At 36.1% G+C, this 27,347-nt stretch overlaps 1 protein-coding gene across 5 annotated transcripts in view; it reads right to left on the bottom strand.

The window, feature by feature from the left end:
* The window catches only part of rgs3a (regulator of G protein signaling 3a), a 161,245-nt gene that overhangs the window by 45,780 nt on the left and 88,118 nt on the right, over positions 1 to 27,347 (bottom strand). For 3 of the 5 annotated variants that reach the window (XM_051110231.1, XM_051110233.1, XM_051110235.1), the window contains one exon: positions 2,951 to 3,826. In XM_051110231.1, the coding sequence (XP_050966188.1) occupies positions 2,951 to 3,826 (876 nt within the window). Of the gene's footprint in view, positions 1 to 2,950; positions 3,827 to 10,090; positions 10,201 to 24,675; positions 24,990 to 27,347 lie in introns of those variants that run through there. The other 2 variants (XM_051110236.1, XM_051110234.1) reach the window with 2 other exon arrangements.

Genomic DNA, 27,347 nt, shown 5'->3' with positions numbered 1-27,347 from the left:
AAAAGGAGTCTTCTATGCTCACCAAGGATGCATTTATTTGATCAATTAATAAATAAAGTGATGATGTAAATTATTATCATTTAAAACAACAGTTTTTCAATAAAATACATTATAAAATGTAATTTATTCCTGTGATGCAAATCTGAATTTTCAGCATCATTACTCCAGTCTTCAGGGTCACATGGTCCTTCAGAAATCATTTGAATATAATCATTTGCTGAATTAGTGATAAAAATAAATACATAAATAAGTGTTGAGCACTGTTGTGCTGTTTAATGTGCTATGATTTATTTTATTTCATTTTATTTTATTTTATTTCCAGGAATTTTTAATGGAAGAATTGAAAGTTCAAAATAACAGCATTTATTTCAATTTTGCTAAAATAATTATTCTTTAAAATAATGCAAACTGCAAATTAACTGGAAACTACCATGTAAATGACCTTTAGTTCATCATTTACTCACAATCATTTGTGTTTAAAAACATTAGAAAATTATTTTTTCTTCCTGAGTATATATCCAACAATGTCCCTGTTTAATGACTATACTATACTATACAAGAAAAGCATTGCCTTGTTGCCTTGTAGATATCAGACAGTGCAAATGTTTGTCCTTTCACCCTACTGCAGTTCTCCTAGGAAGGCATTAATTTTCTCCAAATGCATGCGCAGACAGACACAGGATCATGTGCCCATTGAGGATATTTATAGTCTCATTATGCACCAGACACAGGCCTAAAGAAACTGCCTGTGGCTGAGAAAGGGGTGAGAGTTGACTGTCATCACTGCAGCGCTAAATTTATGGCTTTTGTTTCATATTTTCTTAAGTGAACTACAAAGGTGGCATTATGTAGAAGTGATTTATTAGCCATATTATGCTGCATTATTTAAGAGTTTGTCCTTCGTAATGAGACATCTGAGCTAATTCCAGATATGTATAAGACAAGGTTTTTCAGAGGAGGCAGTGCCTACAATGTGACTAGTGACTGAAATACTAATGATAGAATTAATAACAATAGCCGAACAACTGTTATTAGTAACAAAAAGCTAAATCAAGGAAAAATTCCCCCTTAAGAAAAATGTGAACACAGTTTAAGGCACACTAAGCAATCTTGCAGGACTGGATCTAAGGGTGCACACAGGAACATAAGGAAAGATTAATACAGTTAAATATGAAGGCCTTAAAGCCAGTATAAGTATTTTGAAATGTATGCGACAGACAACTAGATTTGTTTGTCTCAGGAATAATCTGAGTAAGCTCATTTTTAGCAACCTTACAACAGATTTTTGTTGTATCTCTCCATCATTGTGACCATCACGGCACCCTGTTTACAGAGGATTTATTGCCTACTGGTCCAAAAAGAACCTTGCTGTTTTTTTGCGTAATGTAAGTGAGCAGATTAAATCAAAACCTCTAGTGGCTCTAAAGTAGAACAGAAGTGTGTGTGCACAAATGTCTATGTACATACATACAGTTCTCCTCTGATATTTCCTATGCATTTCTATGATTTCACAACCTAGACAAGCTGTCAGTGGTCTTTCGAGAACAATTGACTGTCTTTGTGAGTCATTGATTCATTCACGCACTCTGAGTCATTCGCCTCATTCACTCACTTTGAATCAACCCCACATATTCATTAGTAGCTACAAGAACACAGGCTTCCCATCCTGCATGCTTATCATCTAGGAATGTCCAGAGTCATGTCCTCCATTTATTTTGTCCTTAATCAAAATCAGTACCAAAACATTTGTTAAGAGCATCATTTTTTTTTTTACATTTTTTCATAATGTGTAGCATTAAGGTCACTACTGACTACAAACCCTCACTAAAAGCCTTATAGCTTACTGTAGCAATATCATGTTACAGTGACGATATGAGGTAATAATATTAACCAATACATATTTTACAGATTGTTTTTGCATATTTTTTAGTCATTTGTAGCTTGACATTCACTTGAACCAAGGCATCTGTTTTTCCACCACAAGAATGTATCAGTCTTCAGTGATGTACAGGGTATGTAGGGTGGCAGCTGTAGAAAAGCTATATATATATATATATATATATACTTGATTCTGATTATATTTAAAGTGGATCCATAGAATTCACATATGCTTAAACAAACAAAAACAGTCATATTCCAGCATGCATTCACAGACATATATAAATGTGTGTTCTTAAAACAGTTTGTCTGTTTTTAGACACTGTGTCTCTCTGGTTAGAGAGCAAACTAAGTAGTTGACAGCACGCCACTTAGTGGACAAAACTGAGAGTGCAGTAATGGTTTTATGTGAATCTTTGGGAGTTACGTTAGTTTAAACTATGACTGAAAGGCTGTATGGTGTTAGCACTGCATATTACATTTGCTTAAACTTTAATCAATTACCTGTTGCTCATCTTTTTAATCCCTTCATTTTTTTCTGTACTTATGTGCAGAAAAAGAATCTGTTTACGAAGGCAAGTGTCAGCACTACTGTTGCTCAAACACCTTACCTTGTTTTGCACAGTTTATGCTAAAAATAGAAATGATAAAAATCTAAATTTTCTGTGAGTGCAGACTTGTGCATAGGTCGCTGCCATAGCAGGCATTTCCTTTGCTTTTACTCCTTTGCATTAAAGGCCCAAGTCAATAAAGCCAAACCGAAATCATCTTAATGTAAGTCTAGTGGAATTTCTTGCCTAGTTTATCCTGCATCTGAAAATCATAAGTCTGACCACTGTCGGACCATTTGGAAAAGTTATATCATCTGTCCATAGCACAAATCGTGAAGGACAAATTCCCTAAACTTCCGTAGAAAATTCCCTAATGTTGAATATGAGCAGTCTGTAATACTGATGTTTGCCTTGGCTTCACTAATATAAGCTTAAGCAAGTAACATGACGAAAGGAAATGATTCATAATCTGTTTGGGCAGGCTCATGTAATGAGACCGTCAGAGGACAAAAAGGACTTACTTTTCTTCCGGAGAACAGCATACACAGCTGGTGCATGGAGCCTCCATTCTTAGTCAGCTCTTTCTTCAGGGTTTTGGGTGACGGAAGCGTCCAGCCGCCCTTGTGTGTCCCGGCCACCTCCATGCAGTTGATGGCATTGTCAGACGTGAAGCAGGTTGTGCGAGGGTCCTGGAGAAGACTGCCCTCGCTGTGTGTGCGTCTTCGCAGGGAGTTCTGCACGCTGAGCCCACCTGAGTGCTTCTCGCAGGAAGTGGCCTCTACCATGCTCCTCCGTTTACTGTCACTGCGTTCCAGGTAGTTGTCATCGCTGTCTTCCTCCTCTTCCTCGTCCTCCTCATCATCTTCTTCATACTCTTCATCGGTGCCAGGGGTGGAGAGGGCATCTGCACTGAAGGACCGATCTAATCGCAGCTCAGGGATGACAAATGATGAGGAAGAGGATGAAGGTGGAGCATTCGTGTCCACTGCCTCTGAAGCATTGTCCTCATCAACAAGCAGCTGCTTTTCATCTTCACAGTCTCTTGCGTGTGCGTGCAAGAACTCCTCTTCTTCTTTCTCCTCGGTCACTGGCTCAGTATTCCCCATCTCCTCATCTCCTTTCTCTTTGCCTTCATCCTCCCTCCATAAGTCGTTCATGCTGCTCTCCGTGCTTTTTCCATCTTCTCCCTCAGTAGAGGGTGGAGGTGTTGGTGGAACCAGGTGTCTGTCCTCCTCCAAAGGCGTGCACAGATCCTCCAGCAGGGTGAGACTCCTGGACTGAGGGGTACTCGCAGTGGTGGCTGACGCATCAGACAGGTTGCCCAAGGAATGGTCATCCTCAGAGGTCATTCTCCGGCCCCTGAGGTCACGTGGATCATCCTGCTTGGGTTCGAGCATCTGACAACAGAAGAACACAGTGAAGCAAAATTACCAATGTCATTCTAACACATATGTGTAATTATAGCCAGCAACTGAAGAATTATTGTAGAACTACTGCTGAAAACAAACGTGATGTGATCTAGGAAAACCCATGGTGAAATGCTACCTTTTTTAGGTTTTGATACCATATGGACCCCTTTCCAAAACTGTTTTTATTTTGTCCATAGCTTGAACGCAACAAAATCTTAAGTTGGCTGATAGCTATGATTTTCAGGAATGGAATTTTGAGAAAAACAGGTTTAAAGTGAGATGGGTTTCACTTTCATTTCACGGGTTTAAAGAAAGCACTGTACTGCATCATTACACAAACAGACTAACGTTACCCTGAAGAGGACAGTTTTCCATTGTTTATCATGGGCATAGTCTCTCAGCTTTTGATCACCCCTTGTATGTTTAGATAGCACGAATAGTGTACCTTGTAGCTTACATTTAGAAAAGCAAGGGCAGCGCGACTGTTTGCGCTCTGTGCATAAACCCAACTGTCATCAAACTCCTTCTCTTTAGTAACTTCGATTTTTAGTAAACTTTTTTTTTCAGTTTTTCGAACATTAGTAAATCCAATCCTTCACCTCTGGATGTGAAATAGTCCATTTCAACATTGTTTGACATTGACATCACCAAGATTGAGCAGACTGAGATGAGAAAGATTAAGTGTGTCTTAAGTGAGTAGCTATATTTAAGACTCCGTTGTTTCTGCTTGCTGCAATAAATCACTATTTTTCTACACTAAACATATTTTCATAGCTGATAGACAAGATGTTATAGAATAATAACTTAAGAAAATCCTAAAAAAAAAAAAAATTGACCTTCGACCTATTTTTCGAATTTCCTGAAAATGTCCCAGCGCGACATCCAATGGGTTTTCCCTGATCGCATCACAAATGTGTTGTAGTTACCAAGAAAAACATGTTAGTGTAACATGCTTGTTGTGATATTTATGCAAAATGATTGCTTTCTTTCACATTTCATGACACTTACAAAGTGGCACAAAAAGCCATTCAGTTTGACTCAAACTGATGAACATGAATCTGACAAAATGTTATTATTCTGTTTTCTGGACATATCATGGCAGTTTGTAAATGAAATGTCCTGTGAGTGGCGCTAAAATGTTAACCGCAATTAAAAATGATGTGACACCTGCACTAAACCCTTCCTTAAACTTAACCGATAGTGTCAACAAAAGTACACATGAGATAAAATCACATTTGATGAAGAAATCATGCTGTTTTAGTCTCTCTTTTATCGTGACTTGCGTTTCACAGAACTTGTACCCAAATACAAAGTGCAGTGCTGTACCGGGTGCGTTACCGAGAAAGTTTACCTTGACAGAAAAACTGGACATATAGAGCTGGTTATGTAATGCAACTTGAAAACATATTATTTTACAAATCATGCTCTATGGTAAAAGTATTTTAGGTCATAACACAGAGAACAGGACAAGAATAATATCCAAAACACCCATTACACAAATCACCCTTATATAAATAAGATACTTGATTTTATCCATCTACAATTAATTTGATAATGAAAAGTGGGCATTCCATACCAGAATGTAGCCCCACTGTTGATGTTTTTTTTTTTTGTTTGTTTGTTTTTTCTGTCCCCACTGTGATGTAAAGGTCAAAAGTCAAGTGAACCCCTTTTATAATGACTACTTCTGTATCTTTCCATAAAAGGAACTTCTTTGTTTCCTTGTTTGTTTAATTTGGCAATGGACCTAGGTTTCCCTTAACAACATCATTTATCTGCTCAAATACCATGTCAACAATTACACCCAGGTTGCACAACTTTGTTGTAGAGCAAGCTTAAAGATAGCACCTATAGTGACTAGCTGTCAATAGTAGCAATTCACAGTAAAGAACCAAAGACAATGTGTTTTCACTGAGCATGAGGACATTTTAGACATCCATAATTTAATTTCCTCCAGGCAAGAGATGAGATTGCTGAAAAGACAGCAATTGTTTAACCTGACAGGAAGGTAAAGTTGTTTATGTTGGCATAACAGTGATAAGTGCTATTAGGGTCCGGGACCAGGATCCATTTTGATGTCTGTATCAGATATGATAAACCCCAAGTATGGCACTTTTCTGCCTTAAGGCCTGTTCACACCAAGAACGATAACTATAAATAGAATGATAATTATATCAGCGTCCACACAAACACGTAATAAAACTGTGTTAAGCAAACACCGCTGTTACACTGCTCGTTAAAGCCAGCTGGATTCTGATTGGCTGTCAATGTTTTTATCATCCATCAGCTGGACAAAATGTGAAAATGATTTCAGTGATATCATATTTCTACTTAGTTATCATTATAGTTTTGCTGTGGACTCTGCTATTCTTTTACATTTAGTTTTTGAAACAAAAAAAAAAATCTTTATTGTAATAGTTGTTGTCATTTGTGTGAATATATCATGTCTTGCATCATAGACTTGGGGACGGAAAACAGCCGTGGCGTTGGTCAACCTGAAAGGCATCACCACATATTCAAAACTATGAGAGTGTTGAATACTTTCTTTTTACTCATTGCTTATCATAATAGTATATGATAATCAATAAGGACTGTTTCATTGTCAGTAGTCACTGATTTCCTGGAGTTTTAAGCAAACTAATTCAAAGCAGAAAAGCATGTTGCTCTTTGAAGCTCTTTCAGTTCTTCACACCTTTTTCAGGTCAAAGACCACTTCCTAGGCAGATGTATAAAACCTGAGTGATGCATTTCAAGCCTGGCCTAAAATGGCGTGTGTGGTAGAGTAAGATGGGGGAAGACGCCCTGCTCAAGTACGATGTAGATTTACTTTTAAACTTATTAGACATAATTTTATCATCTGCAGGATGATCAGTCAGTGTGTTATTATAGGAAATAAATCAACATTTGCTAATTTAGTTGTCATGGTAAAATATTAATAGAAGGGTAAAAAGCCCCTATCTTGCCCCCTTCTCCCACATTAATTTTAGCGAAGTCTTAACAACATAGTCTTATGCAATAAAGGCTAAAATAACTCAAAAAGAAAAGCAGTAAGTGAATTTAGACGCTGAAGGATAAATTCAGAATAAAGGATGAAAAAAATCATTTATGATGGGCCAAAACACATGAGGAAAAGAAGTGTGACAATATTATAGCAGTAATCACAGACTTTCACATTTAGATGGGATTGGCTATCTCAGAGGGGATAGTCGAGAGACAGTAGGTAATTTGCTCTGGAATTTGTGCAGAGATTGTATAAGAAACAGCCTTGGCAGATATGGAAGGATTTAAACCACGCTGTGAGCCTGTGAAATACCAATTTCTCAGATTTCTTTCGGGAAAACTAGTCTGAATGGGGCAACACAGTCCTAAGAGTCATATTGCGTTACTTCATTTAAACATAAAATGGGGTTTAGGTCAGCACTTTTAGGATACAAACAACTGAATTTTAGATGAGAAACAGTAGTCCCTAGACAGGCATAGACAATTGTGTAAAAGTTAAGATAAACTACACGTCTTAACTTGTGTTTTCTTTCTTAAAGGACCAAAATATGTCTCTCAAAATATGTCAAATTCATAGTATATTCATTCCATCTTAGTCCAGCATGAGTCATAATGTTTTGCTGTGTTGCATGCAACACTGAATAGAAGAATATGTATGTGCATTTTAATTAAATGCCGGTAGGAAAACTTACATTACCATCTACTGTTGACACTGGGAAATGCATCCCGTCTGAACAGTAGAGAGGACAATACATATGCTTTTTGGGAATAAAAAGTAAATGATCAGAAGGGGAAGGAAGGGAAACTAGTTCACTTCTTCAGTAACTAGTTTGCCATCTAGATTTAATAGTTTACCCGATTTATCTGTCTCTCAGAACAGCATCGAATGACAGACAGACAGGTACATAGATAGTTAAACCTATAGCAATGGTCTATATATACCAGGAACACACATTTAATGTGCTAAAATAAGTACATTCTGGAAGCCTTCTGCGTCACAGTGTCATTTAATTTTCCATAAAACTGAATTCTAAGCAGCTCTCCCTCAAAACCAGCCCATGCTGCTTATCAGTCACTCTAACAGGGTGCAACCAAAGCTGGTGAGAAAGAAACTCCTCTGAGTGCTTTTCAGAAGGGTTTACTGCAACAGAAAACAAGCTCAGCTGATGCAGCCAGAAGCAGAAGTCATAAGATGGAATTCATATTACCCTGCTCACATGATGTACAGCATATTAGCTCTCTCCCATCCATAACTGGAGCTACACTAAGAATGAGCCTCTTATCTCGCCTGTGGTATTTTTAGGTTGTGTGAAAGGTTACTACCGAACAGAGCGACACAGAGGAAATTAGGACACAAGAACCGAAGACAGATGATTTCCTTAAACTCTCTCTTTTGCTCTGTTATCCGTGACGGGATGGTTCAGTCGGTGCTCGTTGAGTCCCTCATGCATCACTCGCCCATCATGACGCAGAAGAAAAAAATAGAATACTTGCGTAACGTGGAAAAAAAAAAAAAAAAAACCTTTAAAGTGTTTGGAGAGAAAAAAAATTGTGTAGAATTAGAAAGTGACACATAAGAATTAAGATACAAACTACATATCTTATTTTAAAAGATATATGTACATCTAACAGACAACTTTTTATTTATTTCTTTTTTTTATTTATTTCAGTACAAAACTGCTGCAAAGTTAAGGTTGTTGGATGTAAGCGTTTTATCACAATTCTATGTGGTGGTTAATATTTTGGGTGGTTTTTACTAGCTCAAATCAAAGAGCCCAATTCAGAATGTTCAAATGTGCAATGGTGAAAGTGATTCTTGCCTTTGCAAACACCACTAATTATTTAATCAATACGGGTGCAGTATTACTTTATTCTAGAAGCTTGTACAACCTTTTAGTCGCTCCCAGGAAATCATCTCATCTATTATTCATTTATAACACTAAGCTGTCCAACATAATCACTGAAAAAAATATACTCTAAACATACTTTTTTCTCATCAAATGAGTCTGCAGAATTTGCCAAGATACTGTGGATTTTTCAAAAGCTCTTTGAATGGTATGAACACTTATATCTGCATATGAAACCAGAATTGTTCAGTTGTCTGTGAGGCTTTAGATATACTGTATGCAAATATGTGAGCACAAACAATGTGCAACTACCAATGCAATGACTTGTTTTCATTGTACTGCTGTGTTCTGAAATGTGTCAGACTGCAATTAGTAGAATTGCATTTCCAGCACTGCAAGAGCATTATAGCAGATATTAACACCAACTGTCTTTTCCTGCATACAATTTTCTCAATCAGGTCAGCTACTACATAGGTGGAGCAACAGTATGAAGCAAGTTATTAAATGGGTCATAATTTGGAGAATTAAAATGTTCTTGATATTTACACTAATGAGAGGTTACTCTACAATAAAAAAATAAAATAAATAAATACATAAAATAAAATAAAATAAAATAAAATAAAATAAAATAAAATAAAATAAAATAAAATAAAATAAAATAAAAACCCTACTGCAAGTTTCATAACTCAGAACTGATACTGTTGTTGGATAAAGATTTTGATAAAGACTGACAAACTTATACAGTGCTCTGTCAATGGATGTAAACAAATTGCATCTCCAAAATCCAAAAAACTTTGCACAGCCTTCTGAAAGATTTTTTTATTTTTTTTTCATTAAGTATACCTCAATAACCTAATTCGTGGTTATTAATAGTTAGTACGGTAGTTGTTATGTTTAGGTATGGGGTAGGGTTCAGTGATCTAAAATGAAGTAATACAGAGAAAGGCATTAATATGTGCTTTCTAAGTGCTAATAAATAGCTAATATGCTAGTAATATGCATGCTAATTAGCAGCTAGTTAATCGTGAGAATTAGTCCTTAAAATAAAGTGTTACCACATTATTCTATTCTGTATATCACTTTATTGAAAGATAAAGCGGTGCCAAACATTTTGTCCTTGAAGGCAATGCAGGTCAGTATATATATATATATATATATATATATATATATATATATATATATTTTTAATCTTACAGTGTGTTTTTATTAAATGTCAAACCAGCATTTAACACAATTAAGACACTAAGTGTATCATTGATTGTGTTGCTAAATAAAATCATACTGAGAAACAATGTGATTTGTGTAAACCTACTTAAGCTGCAACGTCTTTTGAAATACAAGTAATAATAGTAGTTTTAAAACTATATACCGACAAGTAGGCAATTAAGCAGGCAAAAGCAATTACCACACTGAAACAATGGTTGCATTTTTTCGATTTCTTCTGTCTTGGGATCTGACTCGGACTCAGACATACACAGTATATGGCTCTGTCACAGTGATTACACAGTGTTCTGCCTACAGAGAGTGAAAACAAAGAGGGGAAATGGTCATTTTTGCAAATATTAAAACATTTTGATGCAAAAACCCTTGCAAACCTTAAACTAACTTTAGAAATGACTTCTTTAAAGTCAACATACAGTAGGCATGTACAAAGAGACAGCTCACTAACATTAACCAAGCATTTGGATGTGCACATTTGCGTGATAGCTTTTCTGGCTTAAGACCGTGAGAGCAATAGGTCTGGTGTTAAGATGTGATCCCCTGTTGCAAATGTCAACTACTGCAAGTGTGTAGCATAAGTGTCATGCCGGAGGTAGTCACAGTTCACACAAGAGGCAAAGCCACTGCTGAATGAGGCAAAAAGAGCTACAGCACATTTAGTTCATGCATGATTAAACTGCACTCATCAAAACATGTATTTAAGGGCAAAGAGACATTGCTTACGCCAGTACAAGCAGAATCAGGCAAGGCTAATGACCAGCAGACCTGGCGCTCAAGGTGAGTTAAGAAAGGAATGATTTAGTACATGTCATTGAGAAGTAAACACTGCAGCACCTGAACAAAGCGCTATCGATTTCATCTAGTTTCTCTAAGCCAGAATACTGCTACAAAGTTCAATCTATAGTGCATCTTATTCTGGTCAAGAACCACCCAGAATAAAAGACTGACTGACATATAAAACATCAAACCGCAGTTCACTTGGTTTTATGGTTTGAGGTTGGAATCTGTGAGAGAAGCAGAGTTGCCCATCCTTGATACTGATCGAAATATACAAAATGCACTGTATGTTAGCTTGCTCATTTTGGTGAAGATCATTATGTACTCAAGTCCACAGGTCATGCAAGGAGCTTACGACCATAGGCTTAGAGTGTTTTTGGTAAATGAACACCTATATTTCTGCAAATGGGCCTAAAGGAGAAGTTCAATTTCAGAATGAAAATTTCCTGATAATTTACTCACCCACATGTCATCTAAGATGTTCATGTCTTTCTTTCTTCAGTCAGAAATAAATGAAGGTTTTTGAGGAAAACATTCCAGGATTTTTCTCCATATAGTGGACTTCAATGGTGGTCAACGGGTGCAGTTTCAATGCAGCTTCAAAGGGCTCTACATGATCCCAATCGAGGAACAAGGGTCTTATCTAGCAAAAGATTGGTCATTTTCTAAGAAAAATACAAATTTATATACCTTTTAACCACAAATGCTCATCTTGCACTAGCCTGACCACGCATTACATAATCACCTGCAAAGAAGTACCAAAGTCCCTTTCAAGGCAAGTCTAGACCATATCCTCATCCAAGACCATATCCTATCTAAATGAATGGGGGAATCCTGAAATCTCAAAAACTGCTTACTGAACCTGCAATTAAATTACATATTTCAAATCAGCAACACAATCTAAAATTAACCGCCCCATGAATGTTGTTTCTTACGCTCAAATAGCATTTAAAAGGCTTATTTTTTCAAGCTAAACTAGCCAATGTGCATGTGCAGCCACAACACGCTCAACGCACAACTGTGCATGTGTATTGGCCGGTCCAGCCTCAGGCTTCTATGGGAACCAGCACTTCTAACGGCCGCTGCAGTGACGCAATGACTTTACCAGTCAGCGATTGGCTCTTTTATTTAGAAGGCAGGACTATGCAAAGAAATTCAAACACCCTTTACAAAAAAGGTAAAACAGCGATGTCGGGCAATTTAGAAGTTGGAGGAGATAATGAGATGAGAAAATAGAGTTTTTCGCTCTACCCTACCTTTTTGAACAGGAGTACACAGACGAAGAACTAATTGTGTGTGACTTTTCCAATGTGATTACACGCACGCACATCGCAGAGTTAGTGCAAGATGAGCATTTGTGGTTAAAAAGTATATATATGTATATATATATATATATTTTTTTTTAAAGAAACTGACAGATTATTTCGCTAGATAAGACCCTTATATTCCTCGGCTGGGACTGTCTAGAGCCCTTTGAAGCTGCACTGAATCTGAAATGTGGACCAGTACAACTTGCACTTGAGCAGAGTACATTGTTTTCATGCCTTTACAAGCTGCTTTTTCAGCTCTGGCAAGAACATTGCACCCAATTAGCAAGAGCCATTCATCCATCTAAGAGCGTTCAGGCTCTGAATTGGCCTAATCAAGTTTAAGATTCTTGACTTCTCCACCAAGAACCTTAGTAACTCTGCCTCAGATTTCATCTAAACTGACAACTTTATACCACTTCTCCATCAGGGAAGAAATTCAAAGTGCTCCTCGCTTGAGTATGACCAAGGATTTGTTGTCAGAAGCCTTTGGCAGGTATTGATTTCCACATCTTCACAGTCAAACATGACCGCACACAGCGAATCCACTGTGTGCATGCCATTACTAGCAAACTAAAGGAGCAACACCACTTTAGAGGAAGACACACAAGGCTTGAGCAGGCATTAGCTTATCACTGGAGACCTTGTGATCCATGTCTTGTTCTTGCTTCCCTAGCTTATGTAGCCCCTCAGGCACCACAAAGGTTGGAGAGCAGGCCGTTTCTTTAAAAAGAAAACAATCTGGGAGTGAAACATTTTTTAAGCTTCATGCGCTCGCAATGCACAGTCGCGAGCAACTCAGCTGAGTCAGGGTGAAACAAATACGAGATGTAATCAGGACACTGAAAACAACATTCTGACAAAATTGTCCTTCTCTCTTGTTACATATTAATGACACTTGCATACATGGTAGAGCATCAGGCTTCGGAGATTGTCACTCCAAGGCTTATTTCCTATAGCCTAAGTTGTATTTAGTGATAGTTGTTCATGAGTCCTTTGTTTGTCCTGAACAGTTAATCTGCTTGCTGTTCTTCAGAAAACTCCTTCAGGTTCAACACATTGTTTGATTTTTCAGCATTTTTGCATAATTGAACCCTTTCCAACAATGACTGTATGATTTTGAGATCCATCTTTTCACAATGAGGACAACTGAGGGACTCATATGCAATTATTACAGAAGATTCAAATGCTCACTGATGCTTCAGAAGGAAAAACGATGCATTAAGAGTGGGTGGGTGGAAACTTTTTGAATTTTAAGATCAGGGTAAATTTAACTAATCTTGTGTCATAAGAAACAAGCATGTATCTTCTGTAGCTTCTGAAGGGCAGTACTAAAACATATATATCAGCACCCTTGCAATTCTGTCAGAAAATACAAACATGGACAATCTCAAGGCTACAAGTCCATCTCCAGAGATCTTAATGTTCCTGTGTCCATTGTGCACAATAACATCAAGAGGTTTACAGACATGGCACTGTATCTAGCCTCCCTGGACATGGACGGAAGAGAAATATTAATGAAAAATTAGAATGAAGGATTGTTCGAATGGTGGATAAAGAACCCCGATTCTCTTCCAAACAAATTCAAGCTGATCTACAGACACAGGGTACAACAGTGTCAGCTCGCACTATCCACTGAAAAGGGACGCTATGGAAGGAGACCCAGGAGGACATCACTGCTGACACAAAGGCATAAAAAAGCAAGACTGGAGTTTGCCAAAACTTGTGTGACAAAACCACAATCCTTCTGGAAGAACGTACTGTGGACAGATTAGACAAAAGTAGAGTTTTTTGACAAAGGACATCATGGCACTGTTTACAGAAAAAGAAATGAGGCCTTCAAAGAAAAGAACACAGTCCTACAGTCAAACATGGTGGAGGTTCAAAGATGTTTTGGGGTTGCTTTGCTGCTTCTGGCACTGGATGCCTTGACTGTGTGAACAGTATCATGAAATCTGATGATTAACAAAGAATTTTGGGTCCCAACATAGTGGCCAGTGTTAGAAAGCCGCGTCTCCACCAGAGGTCATGGGTCTTCCAGCAGGACAATGATGGATAAATAATACCTCAAAATAAAATGTATTTCATAATTACCAGTACTTTTCAGCAGTAAGAAATGCACAATGGATTTAAAAAAAAAAAAAAGTAATTTGTTAGTGATTTTTTTTTCCATTATCATATTTTATTACTCCATCAATAATTATGCCTAATAATTTGATGAACTAGCTTTATATTTACCGTAAGGTTTCAGCTTAAGCATCCTCCACAGTGATTTAAGATCTTTTTTAGAAAAAGGATTGCAAATGTATGTTTTCAGACCTTTTAGCTCTCTCTTCTTTCATTGAGTCATACCATTCATAGTGTCAACCTCAGATGACACGTTCTTAAATCATTCAAGTAGCATCTGATGAAAATGTCAAAAGCTTTCTCAAAACGGCAATCTCCAATTTAATTAGCTGTCTTTGTACAATTTCCATGAGTGCACAGGCTTTTATCAGTCCACCAGGAAACAAGTTTATCGACACAGTGACTATGCAAGGTTGACGTCAAACCTTTTAAAGACATTCCAAGAAGGTTTTTTTAAGAACCTCGAATCAAGTAGACTAAATGATGAATCTTAGATACCTGTCAAAAATATGTCATTCCAAAATCAAAAGAAAGAAAAAAGAAATTATATTTCCCTTAAAGAAAATTATGCCTATTTTAAGAACCATTAATATTGTCTGCTTTGAGATATTTTTCAGGCCTTTGTAAGTCCCAGGAGCTCTGCGGTGGCACTGCAGGGAATACTCCAATTATTGTTTGATGGAAATTTGTATTAAACAAAAATACAACATTAAGTTACAGAATATTAAGTGCAGAATACAAACTGCTTAGAAGTACAGATTCAGTCAAGCTTACTGGATAAAATTGTTTGTGTATTTAAGCCAAACAGATGTGTTTTTGCAAGCAGTGGGTGAATAGTCGACTCCATTACTGTGTGCTGCCTCATAAAATCCCATATTTCAAAGGCATGTGTTGACAGGTTTATAGAACATTTTCTGTTTTCTGCTGAGTTCAGTGAGTGCCCCGCATCAAAATTAAGATAACTTTCATCAAATAATAATGACAGCCAATTAGACCTGAAGCAATCTGCTGGCAGTATGCTCGTGTTCTGGGCAAACTCAAGACACACATTGGTGGCACTAGAGGCTAAAGGCTGTCACGCAAAAGGTGGAACCACTCTGATATGCATCTGAATTATATAGATAGACATCGTGATCAACTGAGCACCAGCTGTTTGCATGCTAGACTAACATTTCCTTCAGATTTAGAACAAAAATGAAGATTTTGTCTCACCATTTGTGCCAATCCATTAAAAATTCTGGTCAGTTGTTAATACCCAGGATATCCTAAGATTTTTCTTTTCCTATATTTGCCACCTAAACTCAAGAACCACATTCATAATGTTCAGGATTCAGACACACTCTGTCAGTTTAAGTGTCAGCCACATCAAACAGACATTACAGGGTGATTTTGGCACATTAATAATGACGCTGACAGATTTAGAGGGAACTGAATGCAACAGCAGCTGCACTAAATAAATAATCTTGATTAAATATTTGAACAAACTGAAAATCTAATCACAGTATCACAACACCAACCATTGATGAATCAGTTTCTTACTGTCTTAAAGGATTCGGTCACCAGGAATTGACCAAAGAATAATGTTGGTGAACATTAATGCCGGGATGATTGATAAATCAATGGGACACTAAAGATAATTGGCTGCTGTCCCGGTGGGTCCGTGCTCACAGAATGAGGGAAATCAGTAGGAGAGACGTGTCTTTACAGCGACACCAGTTCAGCATTAGAAACAGCAGATTAAAGGCATAACTGAATGGGATGGGGGGCAAACACCTCACAGCGGACACACAGAGAGGGGACGTGCCTTGCACACCAAAACACCACCAGATCACTTGCACACCCACTAACAAGAGGAACAAGGTTAGATACAGAGACAATACACACATATATCTGAATAGTTTAAACATGTTAAAGGATATGGCAATGTTAACATATTTGGTTTGGAGACTTGCTGCCAACAAGACACATACACATTCTGTGAGCATGTAAGATATGCTGCTGCTGCATGAATAGGCTGTAGCAGCCCTAGACAGGTGGAGCTGGGGAAGTGGAGGATTTCAGGGGATCTTTAACCTTTTCCCCACCATTGACGGAAATTTCCAGCATTCCATGTTTTCATTGGTGTATGGTCGGAGGCGCTATTACACATCTTTTAAAAGAGTACTGAACGCCTAGATCAAAACACGCCGAAGAAGCAGAAACAAGTGAAAGAAGATGCATGTGTAAAGTAATGTGATCATTAAACATTAATCATTACATAAATCAAAACGTTACCAAATAAAATTTTGATCCAGGAAGTGGTTTAGGATCGTGCAAGCTTTGGGGGTATTGATGGAAATTATCTGTTGCATCTATGTTTTGATCATTGATCTGAATCTGATCCAGATGTACTCTTTGTTCAAAAAGTTATTTTTTTTTTATTTTTATTTTTTAAGTCAGACATACCCATATTCAAGTGTTGATAAAAACAGAATGCATGAAGCTAGAATAAAACTTATTTTTATTTATTTATTTATTTTTTTGTTTGTTTTGTTTTGTTTTGTTTAAAAGCAGAGACTCTGTTCTTTCTTTTAACATACTGCATATTCAGATATTCATACAACAATATATTCTAGGGGACAGTGGTGTAGCAAGTCAGACCCGGGCCCATATGCAAAAAAAAACTTGTACGGGCCCCCCAATCACTATGGGCTCCAACTCGGTTAACCTGTAAGTACATAACGTTATGTGAGTATTCACAAGCTGTTTTATTTATAGTATAAATGCTTAAAAAAATAATATTTAACCTTTTCAAGTCCATTCATTACTTGTAGCACGCAAGTCTTAGCCTATAAATTCTGTCAATTTTATAATAAAATACAAACAATAAATGTGTTTTTACACTCTTTAATTTGTAGTGAGATTTACTATATTCATCTCAGATCAAGCGGCATGTGAATCAATGAGTTTTTTCCTCTGTAATATTTGCAGCACGAAATAAACATGACAAAACATTTGAATGCATGGTAAAAAAAAATAATAATAATAAAAACAATGTCTCATGAAATTGATTAATCAGAATTAAAAAAAAAAAAAATCAATAAAACATCTTGTGAATAGTCGTAATAGTAACATAAGATTTAGCCTACCTGAGAAAAGCCAGCAAGTCTATAACTTTGCCGACATTGTTTTATTTTTATCATAAATCAACCAGTTAACTGAGTAGAAGCCTGTTTTTCATGTTAAATGTGAAGAATGACAGGTTGGATGCCACAGACATTTTTTTTTTTTTTGGCAAAGCAGGTGAAATTTTCACATTAACTTCACGCAATATAACATGATTTCATTACATGAATTCTTGCGTTTTAAAGTAGTAATTTAAAGCACTCTATAGATATATTTATCATGTCTGTGAGGCAAATATACGCTTCGGATCATTGCTTCATTTCGGATCATTGTTGTGAAACTCTCCTTCTCAAGACAGAGAAGGCAGAAATCGCATGTTTGTTTTCTTTATTTTACGAGAGCATGTTTTGTTGATATTGTGAGTGCACACAAATAGACCTTTTGCAGTTTTCGAATGATGTATTAGTCTTACCTTTATGAGCAAAAATGATGGCGTATTTTAGGTTTCCACTGTTATTAAGAAAAAAACGATCGGATATGCATCTAACAGCACACATTTATCTAGGTTAAATGTTTAAATTAATATTGTGAAAATGCATCAAGTGTTTTATGTCTATAGATTTTATTTTAGGCAAGCTGTATTGATTTGAGAAGGCTAAATTGATCAAACATGTTCAACTCATTGCCACTTGCCGCTTGGTTGTTACTTTAAAAAACAAAAGCTTGAATTTAACAAACATAAAATGTTTCAAACATATGTCTAAATTAACAAAGAAACGAATGCTACATGTTAGTGCATTAGAAACGAATGCTACATATCAGAGCATTAAAAGTGCATATTAGTACCTATAGTATACTTACTAGTATCGGTTTTTTACATATTTGTGGAGTAGCTTACAGTGAACCAGACTATTTAAATGTTGAGCAAGCAATCTGGCTACAGAATCAGCTGAGGCCAGTCAACTGTGTTATGTGGTAAATGGTGTGATGGCTAGCAAATTGTAAGATAAATGACCTATCAGCCTTAAGTGATGCTTAAGAAACGTTAAGTGTCTGATGCATCCTGGGGTCATTAATAACACATCCACCAGGTGCTCCAGAACACGCTGGCAAGCTCTCCAAACACAATTTGAGTAAATCATTTTGGTTAACTTCCAATTATGCTCAATTGTTTTACAAAAATAATAAATACTACATGAAGCCTATTTTCTGAATACATGCAAGATTAACATGCACAAATTTGGAATAAGACCAGCAACATAAAATAAGAAAATACTATAATCAGGTTTGATTTCATGTTGACCTTAACGAAGCTCGATTTGTAATGTTGATTTGTAAGTGAAACGTTGTGAATACTAATCTTAATATTTACAATAACCTAGATAAAAAAGTACGTTTACTCTATTTTATCCTTTCCATGTTTTTCCTAACAAGCCTACTGCATTTTAAATTATGACAGGCACTTCCGGTCTGGGGAAGTTCCACTCAAAAAGACTGCAACAAATCATTTCAGATCTGTCAGTTTAACTAAATGAGCTGTACATTTTCATTCATGTTCTATTTTCAGACTTCAGGAGAAAAATGTAACACCTGGTATTTTATTGTAACATTGTATTACAAATATATATGGCAAGAGTACTTCACAGTCCGCTCCATTCTTTCCCTCCCTGTTATTTTCTTTTTTCTTTGTACTCCACTGTGACAGTATGAAAAAAGACAACATATGTTATGCATTTGTGGTCTGCTCTTCCATTTTAACTGAGGATATGTCATGAATAATCCACTGAAAGGCACTAAGCTTCTTGTTCGTTTGTTGTTGTTTTTTTCTTTTCAGATTGATGTTTTAAAATGTACCTGTTACATATATGTTACATAATAAAGACATTGCTACAGTGATATTTAACAAACAAATAATTGAGCTTTTGGGGTTATCCATGGTCTGATGAAAGTAATTTGTTAATCGTTTTACATTTTTGAATTTTCTTTTAATGATCAATGGTTCAATGGTAAGTAATCTCACCTCATTCTACCCAGTTTTTGAAAATGCTTATTATTGTGCTTATAGAGCAAACCTTGGTCTAATTCATGCAAAGCGCCATGGTAAAAAGATGGACTAAACAACAACCAAAAATTTGCATCACTGTGAAAAATGACTTGAGGTAATTGCTGAATAGTTGCCTGCAATTACTTTTATCATAGATATTTTAGCAGAATCTGGCAGTATGGCTCACTTTTAGCAAGCAGAGAAGATTATAGAAGCCCATCAAATAGAGCCATAAAATATTTAACGGCTAAAAAAGAACAACTGTTACCTTTTTTATGGCCATTAGAGGCTATCTTTTTGCTACTAGGGCCTCATATATTCCTCCACTCTCAGAGAGAGAAAGGGAAGGGCACAGAGGTAAAATTAATCAAACACAGAAGGTCAGGGACACACAATACTTGATTAAGGTCACACAAGCCATCACAAAGTCATTCAGCCCAATAAAGACGCCCGCTGCAGTCATTAACATGGCCGCCGCAGGGAAGCCTCATTTTCTTGATCCCTCATGACCAATCTCACCAACGCCTGTCCTCCACAAACAAACACAGTTATGCTTGCTAAATCTGAAACATCAACGAAAGATGGGAAGTGAAATGTTGCAACTCATAGGTGGGATACGTTGTATTATCACCAAATGATGGCTTTGCCCCTCTAACAATTTGATGTGACCTAATTATAATAAATGAATAGAATAAAATCTACTCTAATTATGTCAATAAAAACCATGTGTTTCACATAAAATAATACCTTTCATAAATACCATTATGAAAATGAAAAAAAAAAAAAAAAAGTGACAACATACAAACAGCTGAAAACAGCAAAAGCTGTGAAAGGTAACAGTGCTGTAAAATGCGTGTGATAATTTCACATTTAGGTACTGTTTCTTACAGAAACCAACGTAGGAGGAAAAATATTTACCATCTTTAGTATTTTTTTTCTATCTGAATTGAGAGGAGGAGCTACAAAACGTGGACACAGTTTACAAACATGTCTGTACAGATTATAAAACAGAGTACAGCTGACAAATCTGAGAGTACAGACTGGTAAATTAAGAGCTCAGATTACAAACTAGTAAAATGAGGAAAGTATTTATAAATTCCAAAAAACACTTACTGTAAAACTGTAGGCACCATATTATCGGAAAACATTCTCCTACTGTATGTGACCCTTGGGGGACTCCATACTTTCTCATGCTGCAGTAAATAGAATTTACAAAAGGGAATTATGCGAATTATCTCTCTAACTGCATGGAATCACTTGCATCTTATAGTGGGGCTCATTGTAATGCAGTGTTGCAACATGGCCTACACGTACTATACTGATTCTTCACAGGTACAAGTTTTTCTGTGAAAATTTACTTAAGTGTTAAATTTGTAACCTTTTAAACTCTTCAATGTTTTGGAATTTTGGTGAAATGAGTAAATAAATGAAGTTGTATATTTCATATTATCTTGTGCGGGAACGTTAAAACCACATGTGTTACAACTAGCCCTTTGTTAGGTTGTGCCCTGTTCTCCCATAATTATACAGTCTCCGAACAGTTTTCCAGTTGATTACAGCATGGAAGGCTACATCTACAACATGGACAAAAGTATTTTTTAGGTTTGTTTCAGAATCAAGATAAAAGCTGATCACAGTCAAAATAAACAGGGCAGCTTTGTTTCAGCTAAAGAGAGTAATATTAATATGTAAGTAACAATAATTTGCATACGTGTGTTCTTTAATATATTTACACACAGCACTTCAGTAAAACTATATATATATATATATATATATATATGGTGCAGGTATTAATATTTATATGGCCAAAAAGTATGATAAAATTCTGTTTCAGTGCAGTAAGTGTTAACCATATAAATGTTATTCTTTTGTTTGCTTTATAGAAATCAGTAAAGATTTCATTGCAAAAAGACACATGAGCCGCAAGATGAAGGTAGACATTTGTACAACCATAATGAAAGGCCTTTTACTTGCTAAAAATGCAACTAAAAATCAGACGACAAGGCACGTAGTAGATTGTTTGCAACAGGTTTTCTAGCAAAATTTTGAATATGTTAATAACTTAGAAACCTTAGAAATGTGTGTACCAAATATAATACAGTAGGCTTTATAGGTTTAAGTGTGGTTTATTTGATATGACTTCATTTTCCTTGATAGCAGCACTCAAGTTTGCATGGACTCCACAAGGTGCAAAACCTGATGATCCATTTTTCAGTGGGCGCTTCAAAAGAGATGATAAAATCTAACAATTAATGTCTCAATTGTTGCTCTTAGACAGCTGTGACATTAAAAATAGATTTTGCATCTCAGATGTTTCTTTTGAGTAAAAAAAGTCTCTAAAAACAATAGTTTTGATGTCTCAAACCATGCTTAGATTTGCAAAGATAACTGAAGTCTAAAAAATAACTCAGAAATGTCAGTACAAACTTAAACATTTCTCATTCAACGCTCATTCATTCAACACATTCATTTTATAGCTCTATACGGCAACTCATTAGTTTCATTTGTTAGCTGAGACAAAGTTGATGCCTCTAGAAATATGAGAAAGCAACCTCTGATTAAAAATAAATACATACATTTCCTTACACGTTTTAACTTCCTGTAAGTTTCTACATAACAGTAGCAAACACACATACAGTACACAAGCACATACACAGAAACACAGACAAAAGTGAACCTCACCGTCAGGATAGACGCACAGCCAAGACACGAGAATCAAACCATGTGCGTGTGATGTGTTTTTGTGTGTGTGTGTGTGTGTGTGTGTGTGTGTGTCAGTGCATGCAGAATCCAGTTTCTTTTGCAAGATCGCATGAAATGGAGAAAAAAGACTGAGAGACCAGAGAGAAATCTAGTGGTCAGCTGGGCGACACCCTCTTCACATAAACACATCATGAGTGGAAGGAAAGAGAGAGAGAGAGAGCCTGTGAGAGTGTCTTTCACAAACACACCATTAAGCACTGGTCGCTCACCCCAGCCTCACTCAAGACATCATGCCACTTGGCTGGACTTCCGTGTCCGACTGAATACACAGTCATTAACGTCCACTACACACACACAGAGAGAGAGTCCTATCTGCTCTGTTTGTGCTGCTCTAAACGACCCAAAAAGCAGACACTCAAGAATGGTAAACAAGTGCAAACTTATTTAAATCCAGCTAAAATAAAATAAAATAAAATAATGTTACATTAATTTATTTATTATTATATATATATATATATATATATATATATATATATATATATATATATTTTTTTTTTTTTTTTTTTTTTTTTTAAGTTCTGGGAAACATTTAAAAGAGTTTATTTTATGTTGAAGCGAGTTGCTAGTGTTATGGAACAGCTTGTAATTAAAGTTTGTAATTATGTAGATGTAATAGGCAGCCAGTGTTACACATATGTAACAGGCCGAGTCTAATACACAGCTACTTGTACACTTAAGTACAATCTTGATACACTTTATTTTAAGTAGCTTATGCCTGTGTAATATTCTGTAATTTTAATGTAATTAGAAAGGTATTACATGTATTTAAGCTGTGTACTGGTGGGTTAAATCAAACTAAGGTGCAGCTGGATAAGGTGTACAGTATAGATACACATGAAGTACATTTACTGTAAGTACAATCCTGATACACTTTATTTTAAGTAGCTTATGTTTATGTAAAATAATGTAATTGTAATGTAATTAGAAAATTATTACATGTATTTAAGCTGTGTACTTGTGGGTTAAATCAAACTAAGTTGCAGCTGGGTAAGGTGTACAGTATAGATACACAAGAAGTAAACTTAAGTACAATATTGATACACTTTATTTTAAGTAGTTTATGACTGTGTGCTTAGATTTTTAATTGTGTTGTATAAAGTGTGCAACACAACAGTCTTTTGGTTACATATGTAGCCTGTAACAGACTCGGTCTGTTACATATGTGTAACAGTAGCTGCCTATTACATCTACATCATTACAAAATGTAACTACAGGCTGTTCCATAACTTAGTTACATGGTAAGAACATTTTGTTTCATGTAAGTACAACGGCTACTACTAAGTACTTAATTAGGTAATTACTCTGTATTATGACACCTTAAAATAAAGTTTTACCGCTTTTTTTTTTTTTCACCCTCCCATCTTATTTATTTATTTAGTCTTTATGAAATGCCTCGGTGTTAAACAAGCAGCTCTTACATCTAATTTGTCATTGTGTCTCAGTGTGTCCTACTGCAGTGTACACATCATGCCACATTTGACATAGTTGACATTGATTGAATGTGTCTTATCATTGACGTGAAACCTGCCATGACACGTCTTGACATGTTATATTTGAATATGTGCAAGCAATGACGGAAGATTTTCAGGAACTTAAATATGGGTTTATTACTCACACAACAGCTACTGAATGGCTTCAAATATAGCACACCAGTCATATGAGCTACTTTTATACCCCTGTATTTGTATGGGAAAGAGCAGTATGAACACTACTACTTTTGTGCTTCACAGAATGTCAAAACAGGTTTGGCTCAACATGAAGGTACAAAAAAAGCAATAATTGTTATATTGTAATTATAGCTTTTTTATAAAAAAGAAAAAAAAAAGACAAGACAAGACTCCTCAAATACCACAAAGACTACATCAGGAAGTCCAGCAAGTTGAGAAATCTTCTCTTCAAGTGTTTGCACATTTTAAACTTCTTGAAAGGACATTTCCTCTGCAGACTGACACTGACGTCTGCCTCGTACAGTTACGGTTTACCTCGCCTCTGTGAGTATTGTGGGAAATGTCAGTCATATAAACCTCATAAAGCAATCTATCATCACGTAAGTCAACTTTCTCGTGTATGTTTTTCTCTATGTGAAAACAAGTGCAAGAAACTTTATTTAACAATGTACCACTGGCTTATCTCAGCAGTCACCATTTATAACCAATAAAACACACACACATGCACACTTTCCAACAGACATAAAATATGAGCATGTTAAACATTTCAATGTTCATCACTCATCATAAAATTCATAATATATTGCTTCCTAAAAAAGGAATTAAATCTATATCCACAAACTATATGTAAATTTTCCATACACATGAAGCAATACATTTTTAATAGTTATCATAAAATCTTCATTAGAAAAGCTTAGAAAAAAAACATTAAAAAATAATTAGGAAAAAACTTACACAACGTAATCTTTAACTGATATATGTTGTCATATTAAATGAAACTGCAACATAAATATCAGCTACACATTTAATATAATAAACCTGATAAAACAGTAAGGTAAACCGTGCAGTTTTAGAAACATCTATTCCCGTCTTCCGGGACACACACACACACACACACACACACACACACACACAATAACTGTGTCATATCAGGTGTAAAAGCTCAGTTCTGGTCCCATTAGCAGTAAAGCAGGTGTACCTTGAATACAGGCATCTGGCTTCTGTGAACACGTCTCTTTCACATGTGCTGATCCTGAATCCTGTCCAGTAGACGTCTCCTTCTATACTTCTGCCTAGAAATGTACTGTAAGTTCCCCTTTGCGTCTGTTTTGTTCTAGTTCAGTCTACCTGTTTCTTTCGCTCTCTCTTTGTGGTTTTGTCTCACTCTCTCCACGGTTTCATTGTGAGTTCCACTACATTTGCTGCAGACTCTGAGTGTGTGTTTGTGTGTGTGTGTGTGTAAGTGAGTGTGTTAGCAGCTGCTCTGAGGCGCGACTGTGCTGCTGAACAAAATGACTGGAGAGAGAGAGAGCGAGAGAGGGAGAAAGAAAAAGAGAGGAGGACTGCCCATGTCCTGTCTCTTTCTTTCTCTCTCTCTCTCTCTCTCTCTCTCTCTCTCTCTCTCTCAAGAGACAGGCCGCTGTCCCGCTCTGCTTGCTGTTATTTTTAGAAGCGGCCGAGCCGTGAATCAAAGGCTCGCAAAAGAAACAGGCACATGTCATACATACGCCAGCGGATCAGGGGATCTCTATCACACACACACAATCCCCGCTCAGCCATTTGTGCAAATTTCGTCAGCCCTGGTGCAGAGAAACTGCAAGATGGTTGATTTTTGTGAGGTCATTATCGAGGAGGGCTGTACATTGTGTTCTCATAAGGCATTTCAGAAAACCCAATATATCTCCTATTACAATTTAGTTTCAGCATAAAGCTACCTGATCTGATACATGATGGATCCTAGTACAAAGACAGTGAATCAAGGTCATGTGAAACCTTCAGCCCTTCAGCTCTCTAACAGTCGGTTAAATCAGAGACGGCACGTTCATCACACACACAGAGCTGAAACCAGCCTGAAATAGTATTTGCAATTCCAATGGATGATGCACAATGTCTATTTTTAATACACATTATCTAAATTGCAGTACATGAATGAAACTGCATTAGCCTGTATGGTATATACGCACTGAATAGAAATCAAATCACTGTTGCACATCAGTGTCATTAAAGTCTCATAAAGCCCATGCTGAAATCAATTCATCAGAAAGCAATAAATGAGCTCTGTCTCAGGACCCATTTAATTACCATAAAACATATCTGCCATGCAGGACTGACATCACATTAAAGTAATGAATAGTTAAAGATTGTCTTCTCTTTAAAGACAACCAAACAAGATCCATCAAAGGTTGAGTATTTCTGTTTAAAGCTTGACAAGAGAATTGATGAAGTGAAATTAAACATAATGTATATGTGGCCACTTATAAAGACTGAGCGCTAATTTATATTTATAAGGCAGACAGCAAAAACCAATACATCTTAAAGAGATAGTTCCCCCAAAAAATGAAAATTCTGTCTTAATTTACCCAAAAGTCTTTAATTAATCATTGTAACACATAAAATAAATATTATACAAGATATTTTAAAGAAATTTCTGTCCATCCATTAAAAGCCTATTCCACCAAAACCTTCCAAGTTCAAAACTGTAAAAGCAATCTATATAAATCAAGCCGTTTAATCCAAGTCTTTTGAGGAGACACAGCCGCTTTAAATGATGAACAGATTTAATTTAGGCTTTCATTCATATATAACATTGATTAACGCACTATCCTATCCCTTTAATGACAAAAACACGGATTTACTGCACAGCCATCTGTTTTTGTACAGCTTCTGTTCACTCATTACACTCTACTAAAGAACAAAATAAGAAATCGTCAGCAAAACTGTGTGTGTGTGTGTGTGTGTGTGTGTGTGTGTCTGTGTGCATGTTTTTGTGACATATCAGGACACAAATTCGTATAATGACATGGGTATGACATAGGTATTACAAGGATAGGGTGACTTATGAGGACATTGCCCCATGTCCCCATTTTTCAAAAGGCTTATAAATTATTATAAAAAAAATATATATATATAATATTTTTGAGAAAGTAAAAATATGAACAATTTCCTCCAAGGGCTAGGTTTAGGTGTAGGGTTGGTGTAGGCCGATAGAAAATATGGTTTGTACAGTATAAAAACCATTACGCCTATGGAATGTCCCCACAATTCACAAAAATAAACCTGTGTGTGTGTGTTTTAAGTAAGTGTGTCTGAACATTTTGCAGGGATTCACACAAAGACTACCTAAACACTGTTTTAAAACCTAGTGAGCTGCCAGTCTTATCTCATTAGTATGTGTAGGAATTTGTATGTGACATTGGGACTAGAGCTGTGAATCAATTAAACATGATTGAAAAAGTTTCTGTGATTAATCACATCTAACATTAAAATTGAGGTGAGGTAAGCACCATTCAGAAATTAAATGCCCCCCATTTCACAGATAAAGCTGATAAAAGGGATTCTACGGTGAAGTAAAATCTACATAAAAACAATGGTAATTTCTACATTAAATAATTTAGTTCTGGCAAGAATAATAAAAAAATAAATAAATAAAAAATTCCATATTAGTACTCAATTAAAGCTTATAAGTATACTATATTATATATTACTTGCAAATAGTTCATTATGTTTACAAGGATTCTTTAAGTAAATATCAAAATTATGATCACGTTTTTCCCATCATGCACTGGGGGATGAATAATTAAAAAGTTTCAATTGTTTTAAGTTTTTCAAGTTGTATTTACAATGTTTTATGGTTGTTTTTGTTCTTATGTT

Source organism: Labeo rohita, chromosome 5 (genome assembly GCF_022985175.1).
Source record: "Labeo rohita strain BAU-BD-2019 chromosome 5, IGBB_LRoh.1.0, whole genome shotgun sequence".
Classification (NCBI taxonomy): Eukaryota; Metazoa; Chordata; class Actinopteri; order Cypriniformes; family Cyprinidae; genus Labeo; species Labeo rohita.
This window is presented reverse-complemented; position numbering and strand designations above follow the sequence as displayed.